The sequence below is a fragment of the Bombina bombina genome, chromosome 2, assembly GCF_027579735.1.
Source record: "Bombina bombina isolate aBomBom1 chromosome 2, aBomBom1.pri, whole genome shotgun sequence".
In the NCBI taxonomy this organism is placed as follows: domain Eukaryota; kingdom Metazoa; phylum Chordata; class Amphibia; order Anura; family Bombinatoridae; genus Bombina; species Bombina bombina.
In genome coordinates, this window is record NC_069500.1 from 734152550 (window position 1) to 734180142 (window position 27593).

Sequence of the window (27593 nt, forward strand, 5' to 3'; positions counted from 1 at the left end):
CCAGCTAGAAGCAGGTCTATTCTGCTTCTAGCCAGATATAGATCAGCTAGAAGCAGGTATATTCTGCTTCTAGCCAGATATAGATCAGCTAGAAGCAGGTATATTCTGCTTCTAGCCAGATATAGATCAGCTAGAAGCAGGTATATTCTTGAATCTCTGCTAGGGGAATCACTTGAGCAATTAGTTAAGGAAGCAACTCGTAAGGAAGCTATATTAGATTTATTACTTACAAACAGTGATACAGTTTCAGATGTGTCTGTAGGTGAGAACTTAGGATCCAGTAATCATCAATCTGTTTGTTTTAGTATTCATGTGCAGAAACTGTCCACCCAGACTAAAACAAAAGTTTTACACTAAAGGAAGGCAGATTTTTCATTAATAGGAGAATACCTAAAAAACTATTTAAAAGGGAAACTCTTATTACAGGGGTTCAAGAACAGTGGGAATTTGTGAAAGGTGCCATTTTAGATGCAACCGTACACTGTATTAGACATGTCTGTAAAAGTAAAAGAAAGCACATGCTGTAAAGATAAAAAAAAATAGCTTATAAAAATTACAGACACACACAAAATTATTAATTAGATGATTATATGAAAATATGGAGACTAAGCAGTTGTTCAGGAAGGTTAAAGCTCATGCAGAAGAGAAGACAGCACAGTCAGTAAAACATGGGGACAAAACATTCTTAAGATATATCAGTGAAAAAATAAAAAATAAGGCAGGAATAGTAAAATTGAAACAGTTGATGGTTGAAGAATAGAAGGAGATAAGCAAATTGCAGACTGTCTCAATGATTACTTCTGTTCTGTTTTCACAAAAGATTGTAAAGATACAATGTCTACATTAAGGGATGCTATGAAAAATAGAAACAAGCTTAACACTAATCTTTTTACAGAGGATGAGGTTTTGTTAGCATTATCAGAAACAAATCATACAAAGTCAGTGGGTTCTGATAATATTCATTCAAGGTTTTTAAAAGAACTTTGGTCAGTGCTAACTGTCCCATTAACTGATCTGTTTAATCAGTCACTATTAACAGGATCTGTTCCAGATGATTGGAGAATAGCAAATGTAATACCTCTTCATAAAAAGGGCAGTAGAGAAGAATCTGGCAACTACAGGCCAATTAGTAGGGAAATTAATGGAAAGCCTCTTAAAAGAAATAATTATGACTTACATAAAGACAAACAATTTAGAGGACCAAAATCAGCATGGTTTTACTTCAGGGAGATCATGTCATACTAATCTAATTGACTTATTTGATTATGTAACAAAAGTATTAGGCAAGGGTGAAGCAGTTGATGTAGCATATCTAGATTTCAGCAAGGCATTTGACACCGTCCCACACAACAAACTAATTCACAAACTGTATCTCCATAGTCTAGATTCAAAAATTGTGAACTGGGTGGAATTCTGGCTTAAGGACATTCAACAGAGGGGGCTGTTACTAGTGGTGTTCCTCAGGGGTCAGTTCTGGGGCCTGTTTTGTTTAACATATTTATCTGTGATATCAGCAAAGGGCTACAGTGGAAAGAATGTCTGTTTGCAGATTATACAAACATTTGTAACAGAGTGGATGTTCCAGGGGGGAAGATAAAATGAGAAGTGATATACAACAATTGGAGGATTGGAGAAATGACTGGGATCCAGAGTTTAAAAGGGCCAGTCAACACAGTAGATTTTCATAATCAACAAATGCAAGATAACAAGACAATGCACTTAGTCTGAACTTCAAATGAGTAGTAGATTTTTTTCTGACAATTTTAAAAGTTATGTCTATTTCCACTCCCCCTGTACCATGTGACAACCATCAGCCAATCACAAATGCATACACGTATCATGTGACAGCCATCAGCCAATCACAAACGCATACACATTTATTCTTGAACATGCTCAGTAGGAGCTGGTGACTCAAAAAGTTTGAATATAAAAAGACTGTGCACATTTTGATAATGGAAGTAAATTGGAAAGTTGTTTAAAATGGCATACTTTATCTGAATAATAAAAGTTTAATTTTCACTTGAATGTCCTTTTAACACAGCAAAGTGTAAAATTATGCATTTAGGGAAGAAAAGTCTAAATGTTAATTACAGACTCAATGACACTTTACTGACTGTTACAGACGAGGAACAGGACTTGGGAATTATTATTTCAGATGATTTAAAACTTAGTAAACAATGTAGTAATGCAGCGAGTAAGGCTAGCAGAATGCTTGGATGTATTGGTAGAGGTATTTGCAGCAGAAATAGTAAGGTTCTTATGCCACTTTATAGATAATTAGTTAGGCCTCATCTTGAGAATTGTGTGCAGTTCTGGAGGCCATATCTTCAGAAGGATATTAACAAACTTGAATCTGTGCAAAGGAGGGCTACCAAAATGGTACATGGTCTAAAAAATAAAACTTACCAGGATAGGCTCAATGACCTAAATATGTATAGCTTAGAGGAGAGAAGGGAAAGAGGTGATATGATAGCAACGTTCAAGTACATTAAAGGTTTTAGTAAAACTGAGGCTGTGGGTATTTTACATAAAAAGAAAGGGGTCATGATCTCAAGTTGAAGGGTAGTAGATTCATGAGAAATTTGAGGAAGCACTTATTTACAGAAAGAATGATTGATTTATGGAATAAACTTCCTCAAGAGGTAATAATGACAAACACTGTGGGGGCTTTAAAAATGCCTGGGACAAGCATAAGGCTATACTACAAACTAAATAGATTTATACTTTTAGGTAATATAGGGCAGACTTGCTGGGCCTATGGCTCTTATCTGCCTTCAATATCCAAGTCCCTGTTTTTTACTAAAAGATACTAAGAGAACAAAGAAAATTGGATAATAGAAGTACTGTACATTAGAAAGTTGTTTAAAATTGCAGGCTCTATCTGAATCATGCATGTCCCTTTAACAATGTCAATATATAATATCACAACATACCATACATAAGTCAAAGTTTAATTTTAGTTAAATGCAAGTTTCTTTTATAAATGTAAAGATATTTATACATTTAATTTTTATTAAAGGAAGATAGTTTTCTACACCTTCTATGCTGGGTATTTATTTGGTATCATGCTTTAGCTGTGCAGATTTTCAACTCTATAATATATGGAGAAACAATTTCATAAGGCTGCTTTAAAAATTGTGTGTAATGTCAATGTGTAGTAAATCTGTATCAATAAGATGTAAAGGGTTTGTAAAGCTGAATTTACATGATGAGCATGCACCTAGGTGAGTAAGCAAAGGTACTCTTGGCCAAGGTCCTTTAAATTACGGGTTGGGACCCATTAGTGGGTTGCAACACCATGTCTACTGGGTCGTGACTTGTGTGTATGTGGTAGGAAAGTGTGTGTGTGTTTGTGTTGTATGAGAGTGCATGTTGTGTGTTGTAGGAGAGTGTGTGTGTGGTGTGTGTGTTTGTGTTGTATGAGAGTGCATGGTGTGTGTGTTGTAGGAGAGTGTGTGTGGTGTGCGTGTATGTGTTGTAGGAGTGTGTGGTGTGTGTGTTTGTGTTGTATAAGAGTGCATGGTGTGTGTGTGTTGTATGAGAGTGCATGGTGTGTGTGTGCACGTGTGTTGTAGGAGAGTGTGTGTGTGTGTGGTGTGTGTTTGTGTTGTATGAGAGTGCATGGTGTGTGTGTGTTGTAGGAGAATGGGTGGTGTGTGTGTGTGTGTGTTGTATAAAAGTGTCTGTGTGTTATTACCTATTACAACACTTTAAAATCTGACTATAATCCGGTATAAAGTATGCACACATTTTAGTCACTTTACCAAAAATTGCAGATATCTTGTTGTGTTGCAAAGGTATGTGGTATCAAGGCACTGGGTCTTGAGAAAAAAAAAAAGTTTAAAGAACCCTGCTTAAGGCAACTTCTTAAAGAAATTGGAGGCATTATGTAATGCTTATTGTATACATACATTTTAATGTAGGATAAAAATGTAAAGTTTGCCTCCATTTTAGTAAAAAAATGTTTTAAATCAAACAGAAATATATACTTCTTTATAAACAAATATCAAACTTAGCGCTGCTGAATCTGTTGGCGCTCTACAAATAACCGATAATAATAATAATCAAACAGCTATGGGTCTGCTGTAGTCTTAATTCGCCTCTGCTTTGAAAATCAGTACAATTAGACATAATAAAATGAGAGAAAAGGGGGATTCCAGAGAACAAACGTGCAATAAATACAACAAGATCTGCACCTGAGTGAAGAAGTCATGTCCAAAAATGTCCTCCAAACATGGCCGGTCAAGCGGACAGCTTGCAAGTAATGCTATGATAAGTTTCCTGGCATTTATGGATATGTATATAGGCACTGGAAAAAAACCTTCTTGGATAAAATAATACATCTCTTTCTGTGATCGGGCCCTAAAAGGGGAGTATCCTGTCAGCAGCGTGTACCTACACAATAATTATAAAAAAAAAAAAATAAAAAAAATTTCACTAGAAATATGATTACACTATGGTTCATAATGTCACTTTATATTTCTTGTGCAATAAGAAAACTGTTTAATAAACAGACCCTCTCTAACGTTATATATAAAGAAATATGGCAAAAAAACATTTTTTAAACATTAATCATCATTTTATTATTGCGCAGATGCTTGTGTCTAACTATTAGTTTAATTCCCCCATAGTGGTTACACTCCTGCTGCCGGAGCTGTGATGTTCCTGTAACGGGTGTGGCTGCTGATTGCCAGACACATACATATGCTGCTCTCGCTTAGCCAACTCCAGCAAAGCAGCGGTCATGCATTTAGTTGATGACAAAGAAACATAAATCAGATGGTGTCATAATGCCTCTGTTTTTACCAGGTACACATGATAACACATGATAACCTCAAACAAGCTGCTTTTTCAATTTGTTTTTAATTGATCCTAGTCAGCTGTTTTATTCAAAGATTGATTTTCCCTTAAAGGGACACTGAACCCAATTTTTTTATTTTGCGATTCAGATAGAGCATGCAATTTTAAGCAACTTTGTAATTTACTCCTTTTATCAATTTTTCTTCATTATCTTGCAATCTTTATTTGAAAAAGAAGGCAACTAAGTTTTTTTTTGTTTCAGAACTCTGAACACCACTTTTTTATTGGTGGATGAATTTATCCACCAATCAGCATCTAAACTTACATTCTTGCATTTCAAATAAAGATACCAAGAGAATGAAGAAAATGTGATAATAGAAGTAAATTAGAAAGTTGCTTAAAATTGTATGCTCTATCTGAATCACAAAATAAAAAAATTGGGTTCAGTGTCCCTTTAAATCAAGATTCTCATTTTTATTGAAGTCCTGATAAATATGTTTCACAGCTAATAAGATAAGGCACGTGTCTCACGGCAGCTAAGGTATTGTTAATTAGCCAAACTTTTGGGGATTCTTATGCAAATATCACTTCTCTTTCTGTAACAGGGCCAGTAAACTCATTTTATCATAATATACAATGTAATAATATTCAGTATATATATATATATATACCGTATATATAAATATATATATTTCAAAAGCAAACCGTATACCAGTACAAAACAAATACAATCTACAGAGAGTGATGGCTAACCTTGGCAAACCTAGATGTTTCAGAACTATATTTCCCATGATGCTTAGGAACTCTGCAGACCAGTTAAGCATCATGGGAAATGTAGTTACAAAACATCTGAGGTGCCAAGGTTAGCCATCATCACCTAGATCCAAAAAACATTCGATTAAATTAAAGAGACATGAAACCCACTTTTTTCTTTCATGATTCAAATAAAACATACATTTTTAAACAACTTTCCAATTTACTTCTATTGTCAAATTTTCTTTGATTTCTTGTTATTCTTTGTTTAAAAGCAGGAAGGTAAGCTTAGGAGTGTGCACGTGTCTGCAGCACTATATGGCAGCAGTTTTGCAAAAATGTTATACATTAGCAAGAGCACTAGATGGCAGCACTATTTCCTGTCATGTAGTGCTCCAGACGTGCACACTACCTACCTAGATACCTCTTCTACAAAGAATAACAAGAAAACAAAGCACATTTAAAAATAAAATTCAATTGGAAACTTTTTTTTAAATTGTATTCTAAATCTGAATCTTGAAAGAAAAAAATTAGGTTTCATTTCCCTTTAATATACAATATATCGGAAAAACTTTTATAACATTTTGAGCAACAGTTAAATGGACAGTAAAGGCAAATTTAAACTTTCATGATTTAGATAGATTGTGTAGCATTAAACATCTGTCCTCATTTGCATTGTATCCTTTGTTGAATAGTAAACTGAAGTAGGTTCTCTGGAGCTCAGGAGCGTGCATGTCATTAGCACTCTATAGCAGTAGTAATCAAAGCCTACCAAGGGAGCAAAGCAAATTTGATAATAGAAGAAAACGGTAAAGCTGTTTAAAGTGCATGCTCTATCCAAACCATGAGAGTTTAAAGGGACATGAAGCCCAAATGGTTTTCTTTAATGATTCAAACAGAGCATGCAATTTTAAGCAAATGACTAATTTACTCCTATTATCACATGTTCTTCATTCTCTTTGTATCTTTATTTGAAAAAGCATGAATGTAAGCTTTGGAGCCGGCCCATTTTTGGTTCAGACCTTGGGTAGCGCTTGCTGATTGGTGGCTACATTAATACAACCAATTTAATAATTATGTTTCATAAGTACTATAGTTGCAATTATTATTTTTCTGTGTTGCTAAGCAGTTCATGTTTGATGTGCAAGGTATCATGCACTGAGACACTTTTAAAGTTATTTCATGAGTCAGATATATCATATATATATATATATATATATATATATATATACTGTATATAAAGATAGATTTAGGAATATCTATTTAAAAATACTTAGAACATATTCCCCTATGTGAAGAACATTGGAATGTGAAAAATTTACAGTAAATACATAAACACTTTAATAAATATGAATATTGCATAAAAAAATATTATTTTATATGTTTGCCGCTACTTGACTGCAACGGTCTCCAATGCACTTCTATATATGTCTATTTGTGTGTAACGTATGCAATGTCTTAGTCAAGCGTAAAAGTTAACCATTGGTCTTAAGTTGCGCTATACCAACACGTGTTAAATTCGATTGCGCTCAACTTGTAATATGTGTGCTACTTCCGACATGCACCCTTTTTTGCTCGTGCACAACAGTTAGCGCAGCACTCGCAATCTAGGCCTTAATGAGCTATATTTTATTAATACTTTGCTCATGCTCGAACAAATGCCACAAAGCTATGGCCTAGATTACGAGTTTTGTGTTAATAGGGGTGCGGCGCTAACGAGCAGTTTATGCTCACCGCTCACTTACAGACAGCGCTGGTATTACGGGTTTTTAAAAAACCCAACGTTAACCGCAAAAAAGTGAGCGTAGAACAAAATTTAGGTCCACATCTCACCTCAATACCAGCGCTGCTTACGTTAGCGGAGAGCTGGTAAAACGTGCTTGTGCACAATTTCCCCATAGGAATCAACGGGGAGAGATGGCTGAAATAAAACCTAACACCTGCAAAAAAGCAGCATAAAGCTACTAACGCAGCCCCATTGATTCCTATGGGGAAATACTTTTTATGTCTACATCTAACACCCTAACATGAACCCCGAGTCTAAACACCCCTAATCTTACACTTATTAACCCCTAATCTGCCACCCCCGACATCGCCGACACCTACATTATATTATTAACCCCTAATCAGCCAATAGGATTGAACTTCAATCCTATTGGCTGATTGCATCAGCCAATAGGATTTTTTCTACCTTAATTCCGATTGGCTGATAGAATTCTATCAGCCAATCGGAATTGAAGGGACGCCATCTTGGATGACGTCATTTAAAGGAACCGTCTGGATGAAGACTTCTGCCCATCTGGAGGACCACTTCGCCCGGCTTGGATGAAGACTTTGCCCGGCTTCGTTGAGGACTTTGGCCCGGTTGGGTGAAGACGTCTCCCGGTAAGGTGACCTTCAGGGGGTTAGTGTTAAGTTTTTTAAGGGGGGATGGGTGGGTTTTAGAGTAGGGTTGGTTGTGTGGGTGGTGGGTTTTAATGTTGGAGGGGGGAATTGTAATTTTTTTTCAGGTAAAAGAGCTGATTACTTTGGGGCAATGCCCCACAAAAGGCCCTTTTAAGGGCTATTTGTAATTTAGTGTAGGGTAGGGCTTTTTTATTTTGAGGGGGCTTTTTTTGTTTGTTAGGGGGATTAGATTAGGTGTAATTAGTTTAAAAATCTTGTAATTTGTTTATTATTTTCTGTAATTTAGTGTTTTTTTGTACTTTAGATAATTGTATTTAATTGTATTTAATTGTAATTAATTGTAATTAATTGTATTTAATTTAGGTAATTCATTTAATTGTAGTGTAGTGTTAGGTGTAATTGTAACTTAGGTTAGGTTTTATTTTACAGGTAAATTTGTCTTTATTTTAGCTAGGTAGTTGATAAATAGTTAATAATTATTTAATAACTATTCTACCTAGTTAAAATAAATACAAAGTTGCCTGTAAAATAAAAATAAACCCTAAGATAGCTACAATGTAACTATTAGTTATATTGTAGCTAGCTTAGGGTTTATTTTATAGGTAAGTATTTAGTTTTAAATAGGAATTATTTAGTTAATTGTAGTAATTTTATTTAGATTTATTTAAATTATATTTAAGTTAGGTGGGGTTAGGGTTAGGGTTAGACTTAGGTTTAGGGGTTAATAACTTTATTATAGTGGTGGCGACGTTGGGGGCGGCAGATTAGGGGTTAATAAATGTAGGTAGGTGGCAGCGATGTTAGGGCCGGCAGATTAGGGGTTAATAATATTTAACTAGTGTTTGCGATGCGGGAGTGCGGCGGTTTAGGGGTTAATGTATTTATTATAGTGGCGGCGATGTCCGGTTCGGCAGATTAGGGGTTAAAATATTTATTTTTGTGTTTGCGATGCGGGAGGGCCTCGGTTTAGGGGTTAATAGGTAGTTTATGAGTGTTAGTGTACTTTTTAGCACTTTAGTTAAGAGTTTTATGCTACGGCGTTGTACCATAAAACTCTTAACTACTGACTTTTAAATGCGGTACCAGCCAACGCTGCTTTTTAAGCCTAACGCAAGACTCGTAATCTAGCCGCATATATCTGCAGACTCAGGACCATACATAATTAAAAAAAACTTTAAAGTGGGAAAAAAGCCTGCTTTAATTAGAATGTGTAATTTTGGCACTAGCGACTATGCAACTGTGTTTAACCCCCACTAAGGGATTGAATATATTGTTAAAGTATTGCTTTTGAGCTGCAAAGAACTGCTGTTCCTACGTGTAAATAGCCTGTGACACAATTAGCACCTAAATTGACATATAGGTTTCATGGATGAATTGATTATGGGATTTCTGTGCATTGCAAATGGAGACTGGTAGAGGATGAGGGACCACAGTCACATGGTTATTTATAAAGTCAACTAATTGTGCAGCTTGGGATATAGCATGTTATCTAACTCATAATACTGCAGAGTAAATCTGGGGTTTAAACATAAGCATTAAAGGGACATTCAACACTAAACAAATGCTAGATAGAATGATGCACTCAAAGAGAAGATTAGTCTTAGAATAACATGTAGATGTATTTTTTTAAAGTTTAATTAGTTGTTTAAATATTGACAAAATAAGTGTAATGTTTTGGTGTCTTTAAAACAATGGGAGCTACCATGTTGTAACTTAGGTTACCTTCTCTGCTTTGGTCATTTTGGGACAGTTATAAATAGGTCACTAGAGTGTTCAGCCAATGGCTGTGTGGAATACAATTGTTCTGCACTTCCATTTATAACAGGAACTGAAAAACTCACAATTTCAGAATGGAATTACAGGAAAAGGGGACAAATAAAATAATGAAAGTATATTGCAGAGTTTTTTTATATATATATACAATGTATAATTTTATATTACCATCTCAAAGTGTTTAACGTCCCTTTAAGCAAACCAACAAATTTGGCAAAAGATAGGAGCAGATAAAAAGCAAAGGACAACTCTGTACGAGACATTATCAGACTCCTGTAAAATGTAAAGGCAATTAACAATGCATTGAACATTCCCTGTGATCTGTTACTAATCTGCAGTAAATTTAAAGATGGCTTTCTGATTAATATAAACTGCTTTTAATTATCTGTTTCTTACATTATGCATCCAAGAGCCCAGATGTCAGATTTAAAGGAATGTCCATTCTTGGCAAGAACTTCCGGGGACAGGTAGTTGGGAGTTCCACAAATAACACTAGAATAATAAAAACAAAACAATGAAAACTAGAACCATACAGGCTAGTGGAATATTAACCTGCATGTAAATGAGCCATTACAAATCGCAACATGTAGTGGGATAAAGTAAGTTAAAAACTGGATAGAACCAAAATGAGGCTAAGGGGATTGAGGTCACAACCTCTCCTACCCCTGTGTTGTAGTTCTTATGCCCAGACAGCAGTATCGTGTAAACAGGTTCCAGACATGTACAAGGACAAAACACTTCTGGTCAAAGCAAGTCTGCCAAGATCGGCAAAAAGTCCCCCGACTCACCGACATGTCTTCTGTAAAGTTGCACCCATAAATGAAGTCTTAACCCACCTGTTCAGGTATCACACGGTGAGGAGATGATCCACTCGCTGCCACCATGCCACACTGGTTTTGATCCATAGACCGTAGTCATGTCTATAACTACGGTCTGTGGACCGAAACCGGTAAGACTTTTGCACCCTTTCTCCCCTTTTGTATGAAGTCTGCCTTTTTTAACTAAAGTTTATTATTTTTATGCATGTGGATTGCTTGGATTTACTTTTGAATAAAAATAACAGTCACTGCTCTTAACCCATTAAATTACATTTTATTAGAGGAAATGGTTCACATCTTACCCTGGTCTTTTTTCAGACTGGTCCACAGTTGTAGCCAATCCCAGGTCCCCAATTTTCACAACCATGTTTTTAGCAATGAAAAAGTTACCTAACAAGATATAAAAGGACACTGTTATGTTATGAATATAGTTTCATATTAACAAAATAGTAACATCCTTTATCACTTAACTACTAATAATGAACAAACTACAACAAAGTATTCAACCACAAATAAAAGTCTTAATATTTAATTAATAAAATGTAAAATATTACACCTAGATTACGAGTTTTGCGTTAGAGGCTGTGCGGTGCTAACGAGCAGTTTATGCTCACTGCTCACTTACAGACAGCGCTGGTATTACGAGTTTTTACAAACCAGACAAGAAGTGAGCGTTGAGCAAAATTTTGCTCATTACCGCACTCCAATACCAGCGCTGTTTACGTTAGCGGTGAGCTGGTGTAACGTGCTTGTGCACGATTTCCCCATAGGAATCAACGGGGAGAGCCGGCTGAAAAAAAGTCTTACACCTGCAAAAAAGCAGCGTAAAATTCCTTAACGCAGCCCCATTGATTCCTATGGGGAAATAAAATTTATGTTTACATCTAACACCCTAACATGAACCCCGAGTCTAAACACCCCTAATCTTACACTTATTAACCCCTAATCTGCTGCCCCTGACATAGCCGACACCTACATTATATTTATTAACCCCTAATCTGCCGCTCCCAACATCGCAGCCACTATTGTAAATTTATTAACCCCTAAACCTAAGTATAACCCTAACCCTCCCTAACTTAAATATAATTTAAATAAATCTAAATAAAATTCCTATCATTAACTAAATAATTCCTATTTAAAACTAAATACTTACCTATAAAATAAACCATAAGCTAGCTACAATATAACTAATAGTTACATTGTAGCTATCTTAGGGTTTATTTTTATTTTACAGGCAAGTTTGTATTTATTTTAACTAGGTAGAATAGTTATTAAATAGTTATTAACTATTTAATAACTACCTAGCTAAAATAAAGACAAAGTACCTGCAAAATAAAACCTAACCTAAGTTACAATAACACCCAACACTACAATATAATAAAATAAAATAAATGAATTCCCTAAATTAAATACAATTAAATAAAATTAGCTAAAGTACAGCCAATAGAATGCCAGCTCAATCCTATTGGCTGATTGGATCAGCCAATAGGATTGAACTTCAATCCTATTGCCTGATTGCATCAGCCAATAGGATTTTTTCTACCTTAATTCCGATTGGCTGATAGAATTCTATCAGCCAATCGGAATTGAAAGGACGCCATCTTGGATGACGTAATTTAAAGGAACTTTCATTCAGTGTTAGCCGTCGGATGAAGAGGATGCTCCGCGCCGGATGTCTTGAAGATGGACCCGCTCCGCGCCGGATGGATGAAGATAGAAGATGCCGTCTGGATGAAGACTTCTGCCCGTCTGGAGGACCACTTCGTCCGGCTTGGATGAAGACTTCTCCCGACTTCGTTGAGGACTTCGGCCCGGTTGGATGAAGACTTCTCCCGGTAAGGTGATCTTCAAGGGGTTAGTGTTAGGTTTTTTAAGGGGGTATTGGGTGGGTTTTAGAGTAGGGTTGGTTGTGTGGGTTTTAATGTTGGGGGGGATTTGTAATTTTTTTTTACAGGTAAAAGAGCTGATTACTTTGGGGCAATGCCCCACAAAAGGCCATTTTAAGGGCTATTTGTAATTTAGTGTAGGGTAGGGCTTTTTTTATTTTGGGGGGGGCTTTATTATTTTGATAGTGGGATTAGATTAGGTGTAATTAGTTTAAAAATCTTGTAATTTGTTTATTATTTTATCGCAATTTAGTGGGGGGGGTTGTACTTTAGCTAATTTTATTTAATTGTATTTAATTTAGGGAATTAATTTAATTATATTGTAGTGTTATGTGTTATTGTAACTTAGGTTATGTTTTATTTTACAGGTACTTTTGTCTTTATTTTAGCTAGGTAGTTATTAAATAGTTAATAACTATTTAATAACTATTCTACCTAGTTAAAATAAATACAAACTTGCCTGTAAAATAAAAATAAACCCTAAGCTAGCTACAATGTAACTATTAGTTATATTGTAACATTTTTTTAGTGTTTGCGATGCGGGAGGGTCTCAGTTTAGGGGTTAATAGGTAGTTTATGGGTGTTAGTGTACTTTTTAGCACTTTAGTTAAGAGTTTGATGCTACAGCGTTGTAGTGTAAAACTCTTAACTACTGACTTTAAAATGCGGTATCAGGCTTGACAGGAGAGGGTCTACCGCTCACTTTTTGGCAGACTCGTAATACCGGCGCTATGCAAGTCCCATTGAAAAAAAAAGGATATGCAAACTACGTAAGTGGATTTGCGGTATTTCCAAGTCTGGCCAAAAAAGTGAGCGGTACACCTGTACCTGCAAGACTCGTAATACCAGCAGGCGTTAAAAAGCAGCGTTAGGATCTATTAACGCTGCTTTTTAAGCCTAACGCACAACTCGTAATCTAGCCATTAGTTATTACAAAATGTATACATAAAAAAACATTCCTATAGGTACGGCTAAAGAATAGTTTTATCTAAATCAATCTATAAATTCAATATTTACCTATTATATCAAGTAACGGAAGAGTAAATGGAAAGTAAAGACCCATAAATCAGCAGTGGGTTATGAAACGTCTCAATTTACTTCTACTATCAAATCTTCCTTCATTTGGCATCCTTTGTTAAAGAGCATACCTATTTAGGCTTAAGAGAGTTCACATGTTTAATGTTATATACATTGTACAAACAATACTGCCATCTAGTGCTCAAAAGTGTATAACATTACAAAAAGCATTGTGTAAAACTCATGTCATATAGAGCACCAGACATGTATGCTCCTGAGCCAAACAAGCTATGTTCTTCAACAAAAACTACCAAGAGAATGACACCAGTTTTATAATAGGAGTAAATTAGATATTTGTTTTATTGCACACTCTATCTGAATCCCGTTTACCTATTGAGATAAATTCACAGACTACAATAAATCATTAGTCAGTCTACAGGGAGTCAAGAACTAAAAAAGTGAGGGCACTGCTTGTTCTAAACTCCAGCACAACACAAGAATGTACTACACTCACAGGCTGGACTAGATGAGCATGACCAGGGCAGTACTCTAAGAATAAACTGGGTACAGCTCCACTGACACATGCAGAGCAAACTATGTGCAAAGTACACTAGGGGTTAACCACAAATGTTTTACAAAACACAATCTAGCTGGTGCTCACGCGCATATCTATCTATTGTTTTATTTATTATTATTATTATTATTATACTTTATTTATAAAGCGCCAACAAATTCAGCAGCGCTGTCTATAGGTATAAAAGTACAATGATGATACAACATTTAGCAAACAAATACAAGAGGAATTGAGGGCCCTATTCACATTGGAAATTAAATCTAGACGGGTAGGAGGGTGAGACACAGGAGGTGGGGACTGCAAGGGTGAGGATAATGTTAGTACAGAGTTGGATGAGGGCAATTATTAGGTAAGTGGAATTAATTTGTTACTGAGCTAGGTGGTAGGTTTCCTTGAACAAAAATGTCTTTAGGGAGCGTTTAGAAGAAGGTAGATTAGGGGGAAAGTCTGACAGCTCGAGGACGTGCGTTCAAGGGGGTTGGTGCTGCAAGAGAGAAGTCCTGCAGTCTAGCAAGGGAAGAGGTGATGATAGAAGATGCAAGGAGCAGGTCATTGTTGGACCTTAGGGGGCAGGCAGGAGTATATTTGTTGATTAGTGAGGACAGGTAGTGGAGAGTGATGTTGGTGAGGGCTTTGACACATTTGGTAGATATTGCATAGGTGATTGCGGCAGGGTGAGGAGAGCAATTGGATGTTGGGGGTGAAGGACATTTTGTAGCCAAATGTAACTCCTAGGCAGCGGGCTTGAGGTGCGCTATTTATTTATATTTGTCAGTAAGCTATGCAACTTGTATCTGTGTACACATCCATGTATTTACAGGTATCTGTTCATATAGAGCTTTATTTATCCCCTTTGTTTTTTGAGTTTGAACAACATTGCATCTTCTGCTTGAACAATGAATGTCAAGAGATTTGTTTTTAAATTTACTTCTGTTATAAAATATAATTAATTCTTTTGCAATAGTTAGCTGAAAAGCATACCTAGGTAGGCGCAGTAGCCCTGGTGCTGCAAAGGAGCTAAACACAAGCAATAGTGCAATAATAAATCACTGTAACACATTAGCGCATTCTCTTGTTGTATATTTATGCCCCTTTAAGTAATTTGACTTCAGAAGAAAAATTCATAACTCAATAAAAAGTTTAGTATATAAGCCCATGTGTGTATTTATATGCATGAGTACAGACACAGCTACTGGGTTGTATTAGTCTGCACGTGTGTATAGCTATTAACTGCATTAAATGTCCTAGTAGTGAAGTTTACAAGATTTTCCTGAGCTGCCTCTGCAGACAGTAGATTCTCTTATGGCCAGAATAGCTCATATGTAATCCTTGGCGCTCCTGTGCCAGAAGTTGCTCTTATGATGAACCCTGTCTGAGTTTTATATTTTTAACTGTAAGTAGAATTTAGGAAATGTCTGAGAGTGATGAGGGGGCAGAAAGGTCACAGCAAGGGTAACTGTAATACAGGGCCTCTGCTCTGAGCATGATTAAAGTGAATGTAAAGTTTGATGAAATGGTTTTTAAAAATACTATTAAACATAGGGGCACTTTCAATCATCAAAGTTTACATTGCAGAGGATTTTACAAATACTTTCTTCTCCTGAAACGCCGGATTGCTGATCCCCTGCCTGCTTCTTCCTGCTGTACTTACACAGCAATGATGAAACCGACTTCCTCCAATCAATCACCAGATGGACGCTCCTGGGGGGGAAGCCGTGATTGGAGGAAGCCGGTTTTATCATTGCTGATGAAGTACAGAGGACCTGCAGGCGGGGGATCGGCGATTCTGCATTTCAGGAGAAGAAGATATTTGTAAAATTTGCTGCAATGTAAACTTTGATGAATGAAAGTGCCCCTGTTTTTAATTTCATTATTTTCATCAAAGTTTACATTCAATTTAAACAAAGATGACTCAAACAGCAAAAGGGAATCCGTTAACTTACAATGAATTGTTTCTTAAACAGTATACGCTTTGTTACACTCTGAGTAAATAGAAGTTTAAACTAATAGACTAAATAATATACATGATACCACTACACTGCCACCTGAGCAACCTCAGCCATATTTTCCTGCACACTTATGAGTTATACAGGCTGCAGGTTGTGCAGGAAGGAATATGAATAGTGCATATGAATAGTGCTATCCAAAAAAGACAATACATGTTCCTCCCTGCACACCCTGCAGCCTGTGTAACTCATAAGTGTCCAGGAACACATGGGTGAGGTGGCAACTCTACACTACACTGACATACTGAAAAAGTAACTGAGGTTTGTGATGCAAAATTAGATATGTGTGTGGCTAAGGCAGGTAGGGTCGCAAGGTATCAAGTATTTAACTGAACAGTACACTATTTCAATGATTGTCAAGGAAAATATATGTAGATATGCTGCAGTGACCTAAAAATCAAATAGAAAATGTTCTTATGTTACTATTGCACTGTTGCCTGCATATAACTAGGTGTTTTATACCTGTGTATGTTTAAAGGCTATTAAATACAGTAGATTTGCATAATACACAAATGCATGATAACAAAACAATGCAATAGCACTTAGTCTGAACTTCAAATGAGTAGTAGATATTTTTCTAAGACATTTCAAAGTTATGTATATTTCCCCTCCTCCTGTATCACGTGACAGCGATCAGCCAATCACAAATGCATATACGTATATTCTGTGAATTCTTGCACATGCTCAGTAGGAGCTGGTAATTCAAAAAGTGTAGCTATAAAAAGGCTGTGCACATTTTGTTAATGGAAGTAAATTGAAAAGTTGTTTAAAATTGCTGATCTATCTGAATCATGCAATTTTGATTTTGACTTAGTGTCCCTTTAAAGGGCTAGATTATCTAACATTCGCTGGATCAGGCGTGAAAAAAAACCAATTGATGCTCACAGGCTGCCTTCAGAGCATTTTTTTTAAAAAAAGGGGCCGTCCCTGCCAGTTGCAAGATTTCTCCCATATAAAGTAATGGACCTCGCAGGAAAGGGAAACTTCGCTGGGGTGGGCAGTGTTAGCAGGGAGCAGAGGACGCACTTTAAAAATTAAATCCTGCAGCCAATAGAAATGAGATGACTCTGCTTTCCGTGTTTTACGCATTTTGACACAATTGCGCCACCTTTCATTTTGCAACATAAAACTGTTAGTTCTACAGAAGGGAAATGTTTAGAGAATGTGCAACACCTCTCATAGAAATTTGGGGTATGCTTGTAGATCACCCCTTTTCAGCCCACTAGCAGAGGCAGGGAAACTCATTTTACAATAATAAAAACAATGCACTTAAAGGGATATGAAACACAATAATGTTCTTTTGTGATTTTGACAGAGCAGAAAATTTAAAAAAAATTTCCAATTTACTTCTATTATAAAATTTGCTTAATTCCCATGATTCTGTGTTGAAGAGATACCTCTGGTATCTAGAGCACTACATGGCAGGAAATAGTACTGCCCCCTAGTGCTCTTTCAAATGGAAAACATTCTTGTAAAACTGCTGCCATTTAGTGTCCCAGAAAGGGGGTGGTTCCCATGCATACGTAATTGCATTTCAACAAAAGATACCAAGAGAAGACAAATTGATAATAGAAGTCATTTGCTTGCTCTATCCGAATCACAAAAGAAAAAAATTGGGTTTCATATCACTTTAAATAGTTTTTCTCCTGTGTAATTTTTAATTTTTTTAATAAAATATGATTTTTTTCTGGTTTTTAATGCAATTACACAATACAGTTTTTACTGCATATATTTTTATTATTATTACATTTTTATTGAGGATAAGAAGATATACATACAGAATGCAAGTTATAAGGTACAGGCAAGGGGGTCAATTTATTAAAGTCTGGCGGACCGCTGCTTCTTAACTCCTGTTTCCGGCAAGCCTAAAGGCTTGCGTGGAAACAGGGTGAATTGGCTCAATTAGGACAATAATAAATTGACCCCAAGGTCTCAAATATTTACAGCATATTTGACAAGCATGGCTTTAAATATTCAGGCATATTTGACTTACATAAGTGCACCTAGAGAAATTCTTTCCTCGTTTTTTTCTCCCCTCAGTTTAAAATAGATCGCTCTTGGACCCTTATGTTGATAATTTGCCACATTCAGTGGTTATATAAAGACACGTAAACACAAACAAATGCATCACTAAATAAAATGATGCTATGCTGATAATAACTTTTATAAAAGATAGATGCATTAGCCAAAGCTGGGCACACAACGAGGCTATAGAACAGAGCTGTATTTAAGAGAAAATAATTGGTATACTAAAGTGTACTTAAAGAAAGTTTCCCCTTGTTAATTCCACTCTTTGGTGTAATATAGGTCATTCCATGACACTTATATCTATAGTTTACCAAAATCAGGGATTATACGAATGCACATAAACACAACTGAGAACACATAAAAGATCCTATAGAACAATGTTATATCAAAAGGAAAGTTACTAACAGGTTATCTAGTTAAGCCATAGCATAGAGAGGGGCTATAGAAGTCGTCAAGCAGGGATTTATACCTCTTGGTGTATTTTTCAGTAATTCTAGCTGAGAGTGTACATGTAAGTTCAATGACATGGCAATAGGTTACAATAAAGGATATGTCCTGCATAAAACCCGGTAATAACCTACTCACTCCACGGCTCCAGCCGTAAACCGCAGGGCGAGGGCCAAGGTGTTAATATTGGATAGATTATGTGAGGTGAAAGTGTGAATTAATGTATTTGTTTAATCAATCCCTTCAATGTTAAAACTCTGTCCGCATTATGCCCCCTTTGTTAGAACACCTAGTTAAGATAATAACTGCTTATAATAATAAATAACGTAAAACAGGTATATTAATAAAATGTGACTGTGTTAACTCATGAAGATAAGAAACATTAAACATGTCCATGTAAGATACTTCTAAAGTTCTCGTTGATTAACTAGTAAGACATACTTGTTAAGGTGGTGTGCTGAAGGGGCCTCCGCCCCAAGATTTTGCCTGTTTAAAAAATGCAGTCCCGAGGCCCAAATGGGATTCTTCTTGTAAGAAGTGTTGGGACTTGCCTGATAAGATTGAGATTTCCTGAGATGTACAGTTCATTAGCTCTCTGATTAAAGTTGAGTCCTCCAGGTTTGATCGCTGTAAAGAGTTGTTTAGCATACCGCTTTTATGGGTGATGGCAGCCGTGGAACGGATCTCGCTGTTTTTGTAGTGATCTACAAAGTCGTCCCCCTGAGCTCCCTTGAGGATGCATTTACCAGTACAGTCCATCTCGCCTGTGAATGCAATTGTAAAGTACTGGCATGAGTCATGGGTGGTGAGGTGGTGATGTGTGCATGATCTCCGGTATCACATGTATTTATCTCTTCCGGACTAAGGAGATATGTAGAAAGAGAATGGATACTCTTCGGGAATTTTGTTGTGGGTAGTATCCCCAGTGTTACGGATGTTGGAGTCTCTTGCTGTGTAGGCCTCTGTTAGTAAGCAAAAATTATGGAGTCCCTCATGGTTGGTGTCACATCTACCTTAAAGCCTGTATCTGCTCCAATAACAGGTGTCTGCATTATGGATGAATTATAGTGACCCATCAGGAAGTCAAATGGTGCTCTTTCTAATAGATTTAGTAAAAAAAAAAATCAAGATTTTCCAAGTGGTGATTGATACGGGACATTGATTTCCACTCGGCAGCCATGTTTACTGTATTGTAGTATACGCTATTAGAGTGACTTTCTTACCCCTTATTCTGTTGTTGTGTGTTATTAAGGTAATATATGCAAAGTTAATAGTAGAATGCAATTGTGCCCAGTTTCGGCTAAATACCTAGGATTACCGAGGGGCTAGCGCTTTCTATTATGAGCTGCCGCCCTAGGCCTCAAATGTCCTGTTCCTCACTCCAGTATCAAAAACACAGCAGGTATCGTGATAGCTAGTGTGCTGCTAGGTAGCACTGTTATAGAGATTATTAAAAGCAAATAACTGCTGTTGGATCGCTCTAATATCGGCGGATCTTAGAGAGTTTCAGCTGGAGCTCTGGAAATGTGCGACCATTCAAGATCGCTGTTCGGACACGCCCCCTGCATATTTTATTTTAAGTATTTAATATATTTCTTTTAAGTTATGATTTTTTTTGTGAACCCTTTTGTAACGTATGCATCACCTTCCCATACTTAAAAGCAGGGAACACCCCTGTGCGAGACACACTGTTCTAAAGATAAAAACTCCATTTAGAGAATAAAGACAGGGGCTTCATAGTACTGATGAGCTTTAGTTAATTAAGCCCAAAGTCAGCTTTGGAGCAGCAATGTACTACTGGGAGCTAGTTGAACTCATCTGGTGAGTCAAAGACAAGAGGCATATTTGTAGCTACCAATTACCAGTTAGCTCCCTGTACTGCATTGCTGCTAATGAGCCTACCTGTGTATGCTTTTCAACAAGTTATACAATAAAAATAAATTAATTTTGATAATAAGTAAATTGAAAAGTCTCTTAAAATTGCATGTTCAGCCTGAAAGTTTTTATTTCCCTTTAAATGATGGGGTCTGATGTGAGAGATAAGGTGGGCATATGACTGATGAGCTACAGGATTGTAGTTCTTATTTGATGTTTGATTGGCGTAAATTACATGTGTTGGCCTAGACAAACTAGATCTGTGCCTAGGGCAGCAGTATCTAGGGGGGGGGATAAATAGTAAGGAGGTAGTTCATGCATGATACCTTCCTACTCCTATTCAGTCCAAATGTTTTATTTGTTCATTTTTATTACAAACCAATGACCCCTAGTTCTGTAGGGAGGGGGAGGGTGTATGCATCACCCTTACATAAGTCCTTGACTTCCAGTTGTGAGAAATACAGTACATGAGGCCAGGGCCGGCTCAAGAAATTGTGCTGCCTGGGTCCGAGAATGCAATGACTCCCCCTCCAGTAGTAACATTATTGATTAGTATATCAACCTACTAGCCTGGCCGCCATCCTTACTTAGCCTGCCTACCTGCATGCCACCAATGCTTATGCACAATTGTGCAATAAGTGGGAAGGAAGTTTCTCTTTTCCCACCTTTAATGTCACCCTTGACTGATTTTGTGTATTTGTACATAATGGTCTGAGTCTGACAGTGGCTAAGTCACTGAAGTGCTGCCCCTTGTCAAGTGCTGCCTGGGTCCCTTGGACCCACTTGGTCCCATGGTTGAGCCGGCCCTGCATGAGGCAAATATGTGATCAAACTGAGGATAGGGCGGGCTGGGGGTAGCAGTGGGGTCTGATGTGACGTTTACCTACATCTTTTCCCCCATTATCTGCTGGTTGGTGGAGAACAGCTGACTGCCTACAGGCAGGCTATGGGGAAATTGTGAATCTTATGACTAAATGATAATAGAACTGAAAAGTGACTGGTACTTTAGAATGAAACAATAAGAATATAATGACAATGAGTAACAATTCTTATTGTATGTATACATGACATGAAGCTGATGCACGTGAGTAATGAACAAGGCTGGCACGTCATGGGATGAATAAATAATGCAGGAATAGCTGGAGCCATAACTGATGCAGGAGAGGGAGCTAACACTGTAAGCAAAAGTGCAGCTGTGAAGAAGTGTGAACTATATGTAAGTGAGGATGTTAGTGAAGATTCCTAGTGCTACAGAAGAACAGACAGATGGGGAATGAGTGGGCAGCACTAATTGCAGTTATTTAAAAAGTGGCTGGGTCACTGTGTGTGCAGGGACCTATTTCAGACATCAAACTGTGGCTAAATACTCAGGGGTGAAATTAGGTGACCTTTTAATAGGGAAAGATCCACTACAATATCTCTCCAGTTTCAACTCCCTCTCCTGTCTGACCACTTCATTTTAGGTTTCCTGTTATGATGTGCAACAATCACTAAAATGCACGCGTCTCTCAATTCTTTATTAAATCTATCTCCCTGAATAACATAGAACCTGGTGAAGCTGGTAAGCTGGGTAAAGTCAGTGAAACTGCGTAGAGATTTTAGTGAAATGTATTTGCAGCAGCTAAAAGAAGAGAGAGAATTTCATAGAACGTCTATACAGTCTTTGCTCCAGAACTCAAGCTCCAATTTACCATTATAGTGGCTCAAGAAGGAAGGGTCGCTTATTAAAGGGACAGTATAGTCAAAAAGTAAAAAATAGTTAAACGTTCATGGATTAGATAGGGCATGTAATTTAATCAGCTTTCCAATGTAAATCAATTATTAAATTAGCTTTGCTCTCTTGGTATGTTTTCTTAAAGAGTAAACTTAGGTTGGCTGATAGTAACTCAGGAGCGTGCATGTGTTTGCAACAAGGTTTGTAATAATATTATACAATGTTGCACACACTGCTGCCATAGAGTTATAAAGACATGTGCATGTTCCTGAGTTCCTATCAGCCTACCTAGTAGGTTTACTTTTCAACAGTGGTTAACAAGAGAACAAAGAATATTTGATCATTGAATTCCAATGCAAAGTTGTTTAAAATGTCATTCTTTATATGACCTATAAATGTTTTTTTTTTACTGTTCTGCCCATCATGTATAATGTAGAAGAAAATGTCACTCACTTAGCTTCAGGTCCCTGTGGATAATTCCCTGTTGGTGTAAGAACTGTAGCCCCTGCAGTATTTGCTTCATGTAGTACCGGACCTCTGGCTCTGTCAGCAGTTTCCGGACCCTCAGGATGTGAGCAAGAGACTGAAAAATGACAGGAAAGAGGCACATTCTTGAAATATTCCCAGGAGTCTGTGAGCACGCTGAATGCTAGGAATTGGCTCACTTTTTATTGTTAGACACCTGAACAGTCCTAAAATCTACTGGTGCAGGGAAATACCTCAGCAATGCAACGTGTAGTGTAATGAGCTGTTTGCTTACCTTGTTATTATTTCTAATAAAGTGCCTATTTATTAGTTAGTAATGGAAATAAAAACAGACTATTCATTGTTAAAGGGGCATTAAACACATATTGCTTTTTGCAAAAACTGAGCTCTGTCCTATGCTACAGATACAGCTAAATTTGTAATCACGGTTCTCAAAATGCTGCAAATTGCCTAAACCAGCAATTTGATTTGCAGCATTTGCAGGAAATAGAATTAGCTGTTTGGTCTCTCTAGGAAACGTAGAGCAAGCACAGTTTTTACACAAAAGCAAGATATGTTCAATATCCTTTTTAAAACAAGTCAAAGCAGCATTTCTGGACCCTGCATTCAGCTCCAAAAAAGGATACAGTCAGTGATAGAAGCATACACATGTATGCCTGATTCTTATTTGCTGACCAGCTGAACTCATAGAGGAATGCAACGTTAACATAAAATGCTTGAAACAGAGCCTTTCACTTCATGAGAATCTGGACTAATTTTCATATAAATTAAAAAAACAAAACACTGTTTTACTATAAAGGGACATGCAACCCACATGTTTTTCTCTTTCTTGATTCAGATAGAGCATATCATTTAAAACAACTTTCCAATTTATTTTCATGATCTGTTTTGTTCTTTTTGTATCCTTTGCTGAAAGTATACCAAGGTAGGTATGATTGGTGGCTTCATATATATGCCTCTTGTTTTTTCAACAAAGGATACCAAATAAATTAAGCAAATTAGATAACAGAAGTAAATTGGAAGTTTTTTTTTTTTTTTTAATTGATCTATTTGAATCATAAAAGAACCATTTTGGGTTTCATGTCTCTTTAAGAAAACTAGGTACAAAATGGAATAAGGTGATACATCTGTGCAAACTATGAACTGAGTCCCTGATATATTCATCTGACACCATGACATAGATGATTTAGCTGTAGTAAAACAACAAACCTTGTGCCGGCAGTATTCTAGTATAAGATACATGTATCGCTGGTCTTGGAAATGGTGGTAAAACCTCACAATGTTTTTGTGCTTAAGTTGACTGTGAAGTTCAATCTCTATCTCAACCTGGAAATAAAATACAATCAGGAAGCATGTCAGGTGAGCAGACACATTCCAGTCTGATAATGATATACAGTAGTATATGATATGCAGAGGCACTTGTGACATAACAGATACTCACAAATATGTCATCAGTTATCCTCAGCTGCACACACTCATATAAAACAAAAACACATTTACTCCTAAACACAAACAAAGTAGGTGGTTTATAGATACACAGTGGGAGAAGCTGAGTGGGGATTTAAACATAGGTGGGTGATATAAGCCAGTGTTTCTCAACTGCGGTCTTCAAGTACCCCAACAGGCCAGGTTTTCATTATAGCTGAACTAAAGCACAGGTGAATTAATCAGCTGATGGGTGAGAGCAAGTTAGTAACCATGGTTACTGATTAGATGATTATTTCACCTGTGCTCTAGTTCAGCTATAATGAAAATCTGGCCTGTTAGGGGTATTTGAGGACCACAGTTGAGAAACACTGATATAAGGAATAGGATAAAGACTGTTAGAAGAAGGTTAGTGTTAAAAAAAAAATGTTGATCATTATATCAGTACCCACTCTTTGGTTGCTTAGTTGTTGTAATGCTACCACTTTACACACGTAGAGTTATAGGGTTAGGAAAGAAATGGTGACACTCATGAGTGAGAATAGGATTATGGGTAAATGATGCTGGCTGTGGGAGCAGTGACCAATAGCATTAGCAGATTGTGCAGGCAGTATGGTGACATGTGAGTGAGGATAGAATTAGTGTATATTAGGGTATATTGCAGGCAAAATATAAAGACATAGATAGCAGTAGTGGATGTACTCAACAGTTTTTATTTTGTGCCCCCAAAGGTAAAGTAGTAAGCAATAGTAATAATATACATGCTGCTCTGTATAATGATGTTGAGGTTACATAGATAGATAACATTAGTATTGAACATATTCTGCACACACCTATAGTATGTATAGACTGTCTGTTATGCCCCCCCAGCACTTGGGCCCTGGTGCCACTGCACCTGCTACACCAGTGGTACTTATGCCCCTGATAGACAGGCAAGGACAGATATGGAGGATTGTGGGGACATTATGGAAATGTGTGGGTGGACACAGCATTGCAAGTGATTGAGGGAGTCTGCAGAGGCAGAAAGAAGACATACAAACAAAAAGTGGAGGTGATAAAGTCACTTCCACAAAAGAATGCGGTTTTAGCACTCACTGTCTTAACCTCATATGCGGCGTTTACTTCCAGAGTCTAAAACTTAACTTTTATTAGTTTAGTTAAAATAATTGGAGAAGGGGGAAAAAGAAGGGGGAAACATAAACGATTAAAAACCTAGGATAAAGTAGTCTTGTATAGATTGTGTTGTATACAATAATCTATGTAAATAGGCCTTTGGGGTATGATAGCCCAGATAATTATATTGCAGTATAATCTATACAGAAATCTCTGCGGTACACCGGTTCAATTCTATAAGACTGAGTAGATGTAGTGTAGGTTATTATAACGATACCCAGTAGAGAGTTTACTTAAGCTCAGCTTGGTAGCACGGATGGCTTATACAAAAAGAAATCAGTTAAATACTGATACAATATGTTTATGTATAAATATTGTTGTTATCCATCCTCTGAGACTTTAATTTATTTGAAATGATCTCTTACATATAGGATAATCTACACATAAAATGCTGGTTGTCTAGTGTAGGAAACGATAAATGTATTAGAGTACAGGGCTACTAGAATTCTCTAGAATATCTGAGATAAGATAGTTGCTGGTATTATTCTTCAGTTGTTTATTATTGTATCAATATAAGTCACTTAACAGGGGCTGAATTGTTGCTACTGCTATTTTTCCTTGCACTCTCTTTTATGTTTACTTATCATAGGGTTAATGTCAAGTAAATTGGTTTGTATGTAGTATAGTATCCCACTGCCTCATATATAGTTGCGTTTGACCCTCTGGTTTAAAGTAATTTTGTATTGAGAATGAGCTAGGATATAGTGTAATCAAGCTATTATTCTTTCAAATTTACATATATCTTACTCCATTCTATTTTGTAATAGCTAAGTGTATATTAGAGAAGCCCTAGCTATTCTGTATTTTCACGTTAACTAGTGATGTGATATTTAGCATACAAGGTAACTTTATTTTTGTAAGGCAGGGATTTAGTTACTATTCCTGTGCAAATCCCAATACACTGTTAAATAGTGTTATTGGTTATTGGTATCATTAAATCAGAATATTGTGGTGTAATAGTACCACTACACAGTGTAGAATATACAGGTCTTATTTGTGCATAAGTTGTGATTTCTGAACTTCATTAAAGTTTTAACAGTGCTGCTTACAATGTTGTGCAGCACCTGAAGTGATTGTTATAGTGAGTTATACTTTACTGAGTTCGAATACCCTTAGCATAGATACTATCACTTTAATGCATTCACAGTTAACATTTCATAACATTAAACATAAAAGGTCACTTTATTTTTGTGAAGCAGAGATTTAGTTACTATTCTTGTGCAAATCCCAATACACTGTTAAATAGTGTTATTGGTATGATTAAATCAGAATATTGTGGTGTAATAGTACCACTGCACAGTGTGAAATATATAGGTCTGTATTTTATGCGTCAGTTGTGATTTCTGAACTTCATTAAAGTTTTAACGGTACTGCTTATAATGTTATGCAGCGCCTGAAGTGATTGTTATAGTGAGTTATACTTTACTGAGTTTGAATTCTCTGAGTATCGATAGTGTTACTTTAATGTATTCACAGTTAACATTTCAGATGTACAATTCTGTTCCCCAAACGAACCGTAATGTGGTTAATTTTAATTTATTTAGGCAGTAATCGTATGCCTGCAGGGAGCTCACTATATGTAATTCAATACTCTGTTACTATTTGCGCTTTAGTACACTTATGTAGTATAATAGGTCTTGTTGTAACTATAATTTTATTGTACACAAAATAGTATCACGCTACCAGCGTGTAGTTTGTTATGTTGGTCTGTTATTGTGAATCTATCTCATAATTTTTAGTCTAAATTAGCAGTTATCTATGCTATTATTGGCTATTTCCTACTTAGGAAACTTTTGAAAGGGATACTCATTAACTAATACCATCTATACCAGTAACCTAAAGTCATAACTTTTTATAGCTTACTAGTAACATATTGACGACTAACGGTTACAAGATGGCTAAAGTTGATATGGGGTATCTATATGGGTAACTGGGCTAATTTAGACTACAAACATAGCCAATAACAGCATAGATAACTGCTAATTTAGACTAAAAATTATGAGATAGATTCACAATAACAGACCAACATAACAAACTACACGCTGGTAGCGTGATACTATTTTGTGTACAATAAAATTATAGTTACAACAAGACCTATTATACTACATAAGTGTACTAAAGCGCAAATAGTAACAGAGTATTGAATTACATATAGTGAGCTCCCTGCAGGCACACGATTACTGCCTAAATAAATTAAAATTAACCACATTACGGTTCGTTTGGGGAACAGAATTGTACATCTGAAATGTTAACTGTGAATACATTAAAGTAACACTATCGATACTCAGAGAATTCAAACTCAGTAAAGTATAACTCACTATAACAATCACTTCAGGCGCTGCATAACATTATAAGCAGTACCGTTAAAACTTTAATGAAGTTCAGAAATCACAACTGACGCATAAAATACAG

General features: G+C 36.5%; 1 protein-coding gene across 1 annotated transcript in view; it reads right to left on the bottom strand.

Moving 5' to 3' along the window:
- LOC128649477 (serine/threonine-protein kinase PLK2) overlaps window positions 1-27593 on the bottom strand; it is a 74792-nt gene that overhangs the window by 41564 nt on the left and 5635 nt on the right. Inside the window, exons 3-7 of the mRNA XM_053702771.1 lie at window positions 23793-23909; window positions 22551-22680; window positions 10853-10940; window positions 10129-10224; window positions 4197-4395 (exon numbers count right to left, since the gene is read on the bottom strand). Coding sequence (XP_053558746.1) covers window positions 4197-4395; window positions 10129-10224; window positions 10853-10940; window positions 22551-22680; window positions 23793-23909 — 630 coding nt within the window. The remainder of the gene's footprint in view (window positions 1-4196; window positions 4396-10128; window positions 10225-10852; window positions 10941-22550; window positions 22681-23792; window positions 23910-27593) is intronic.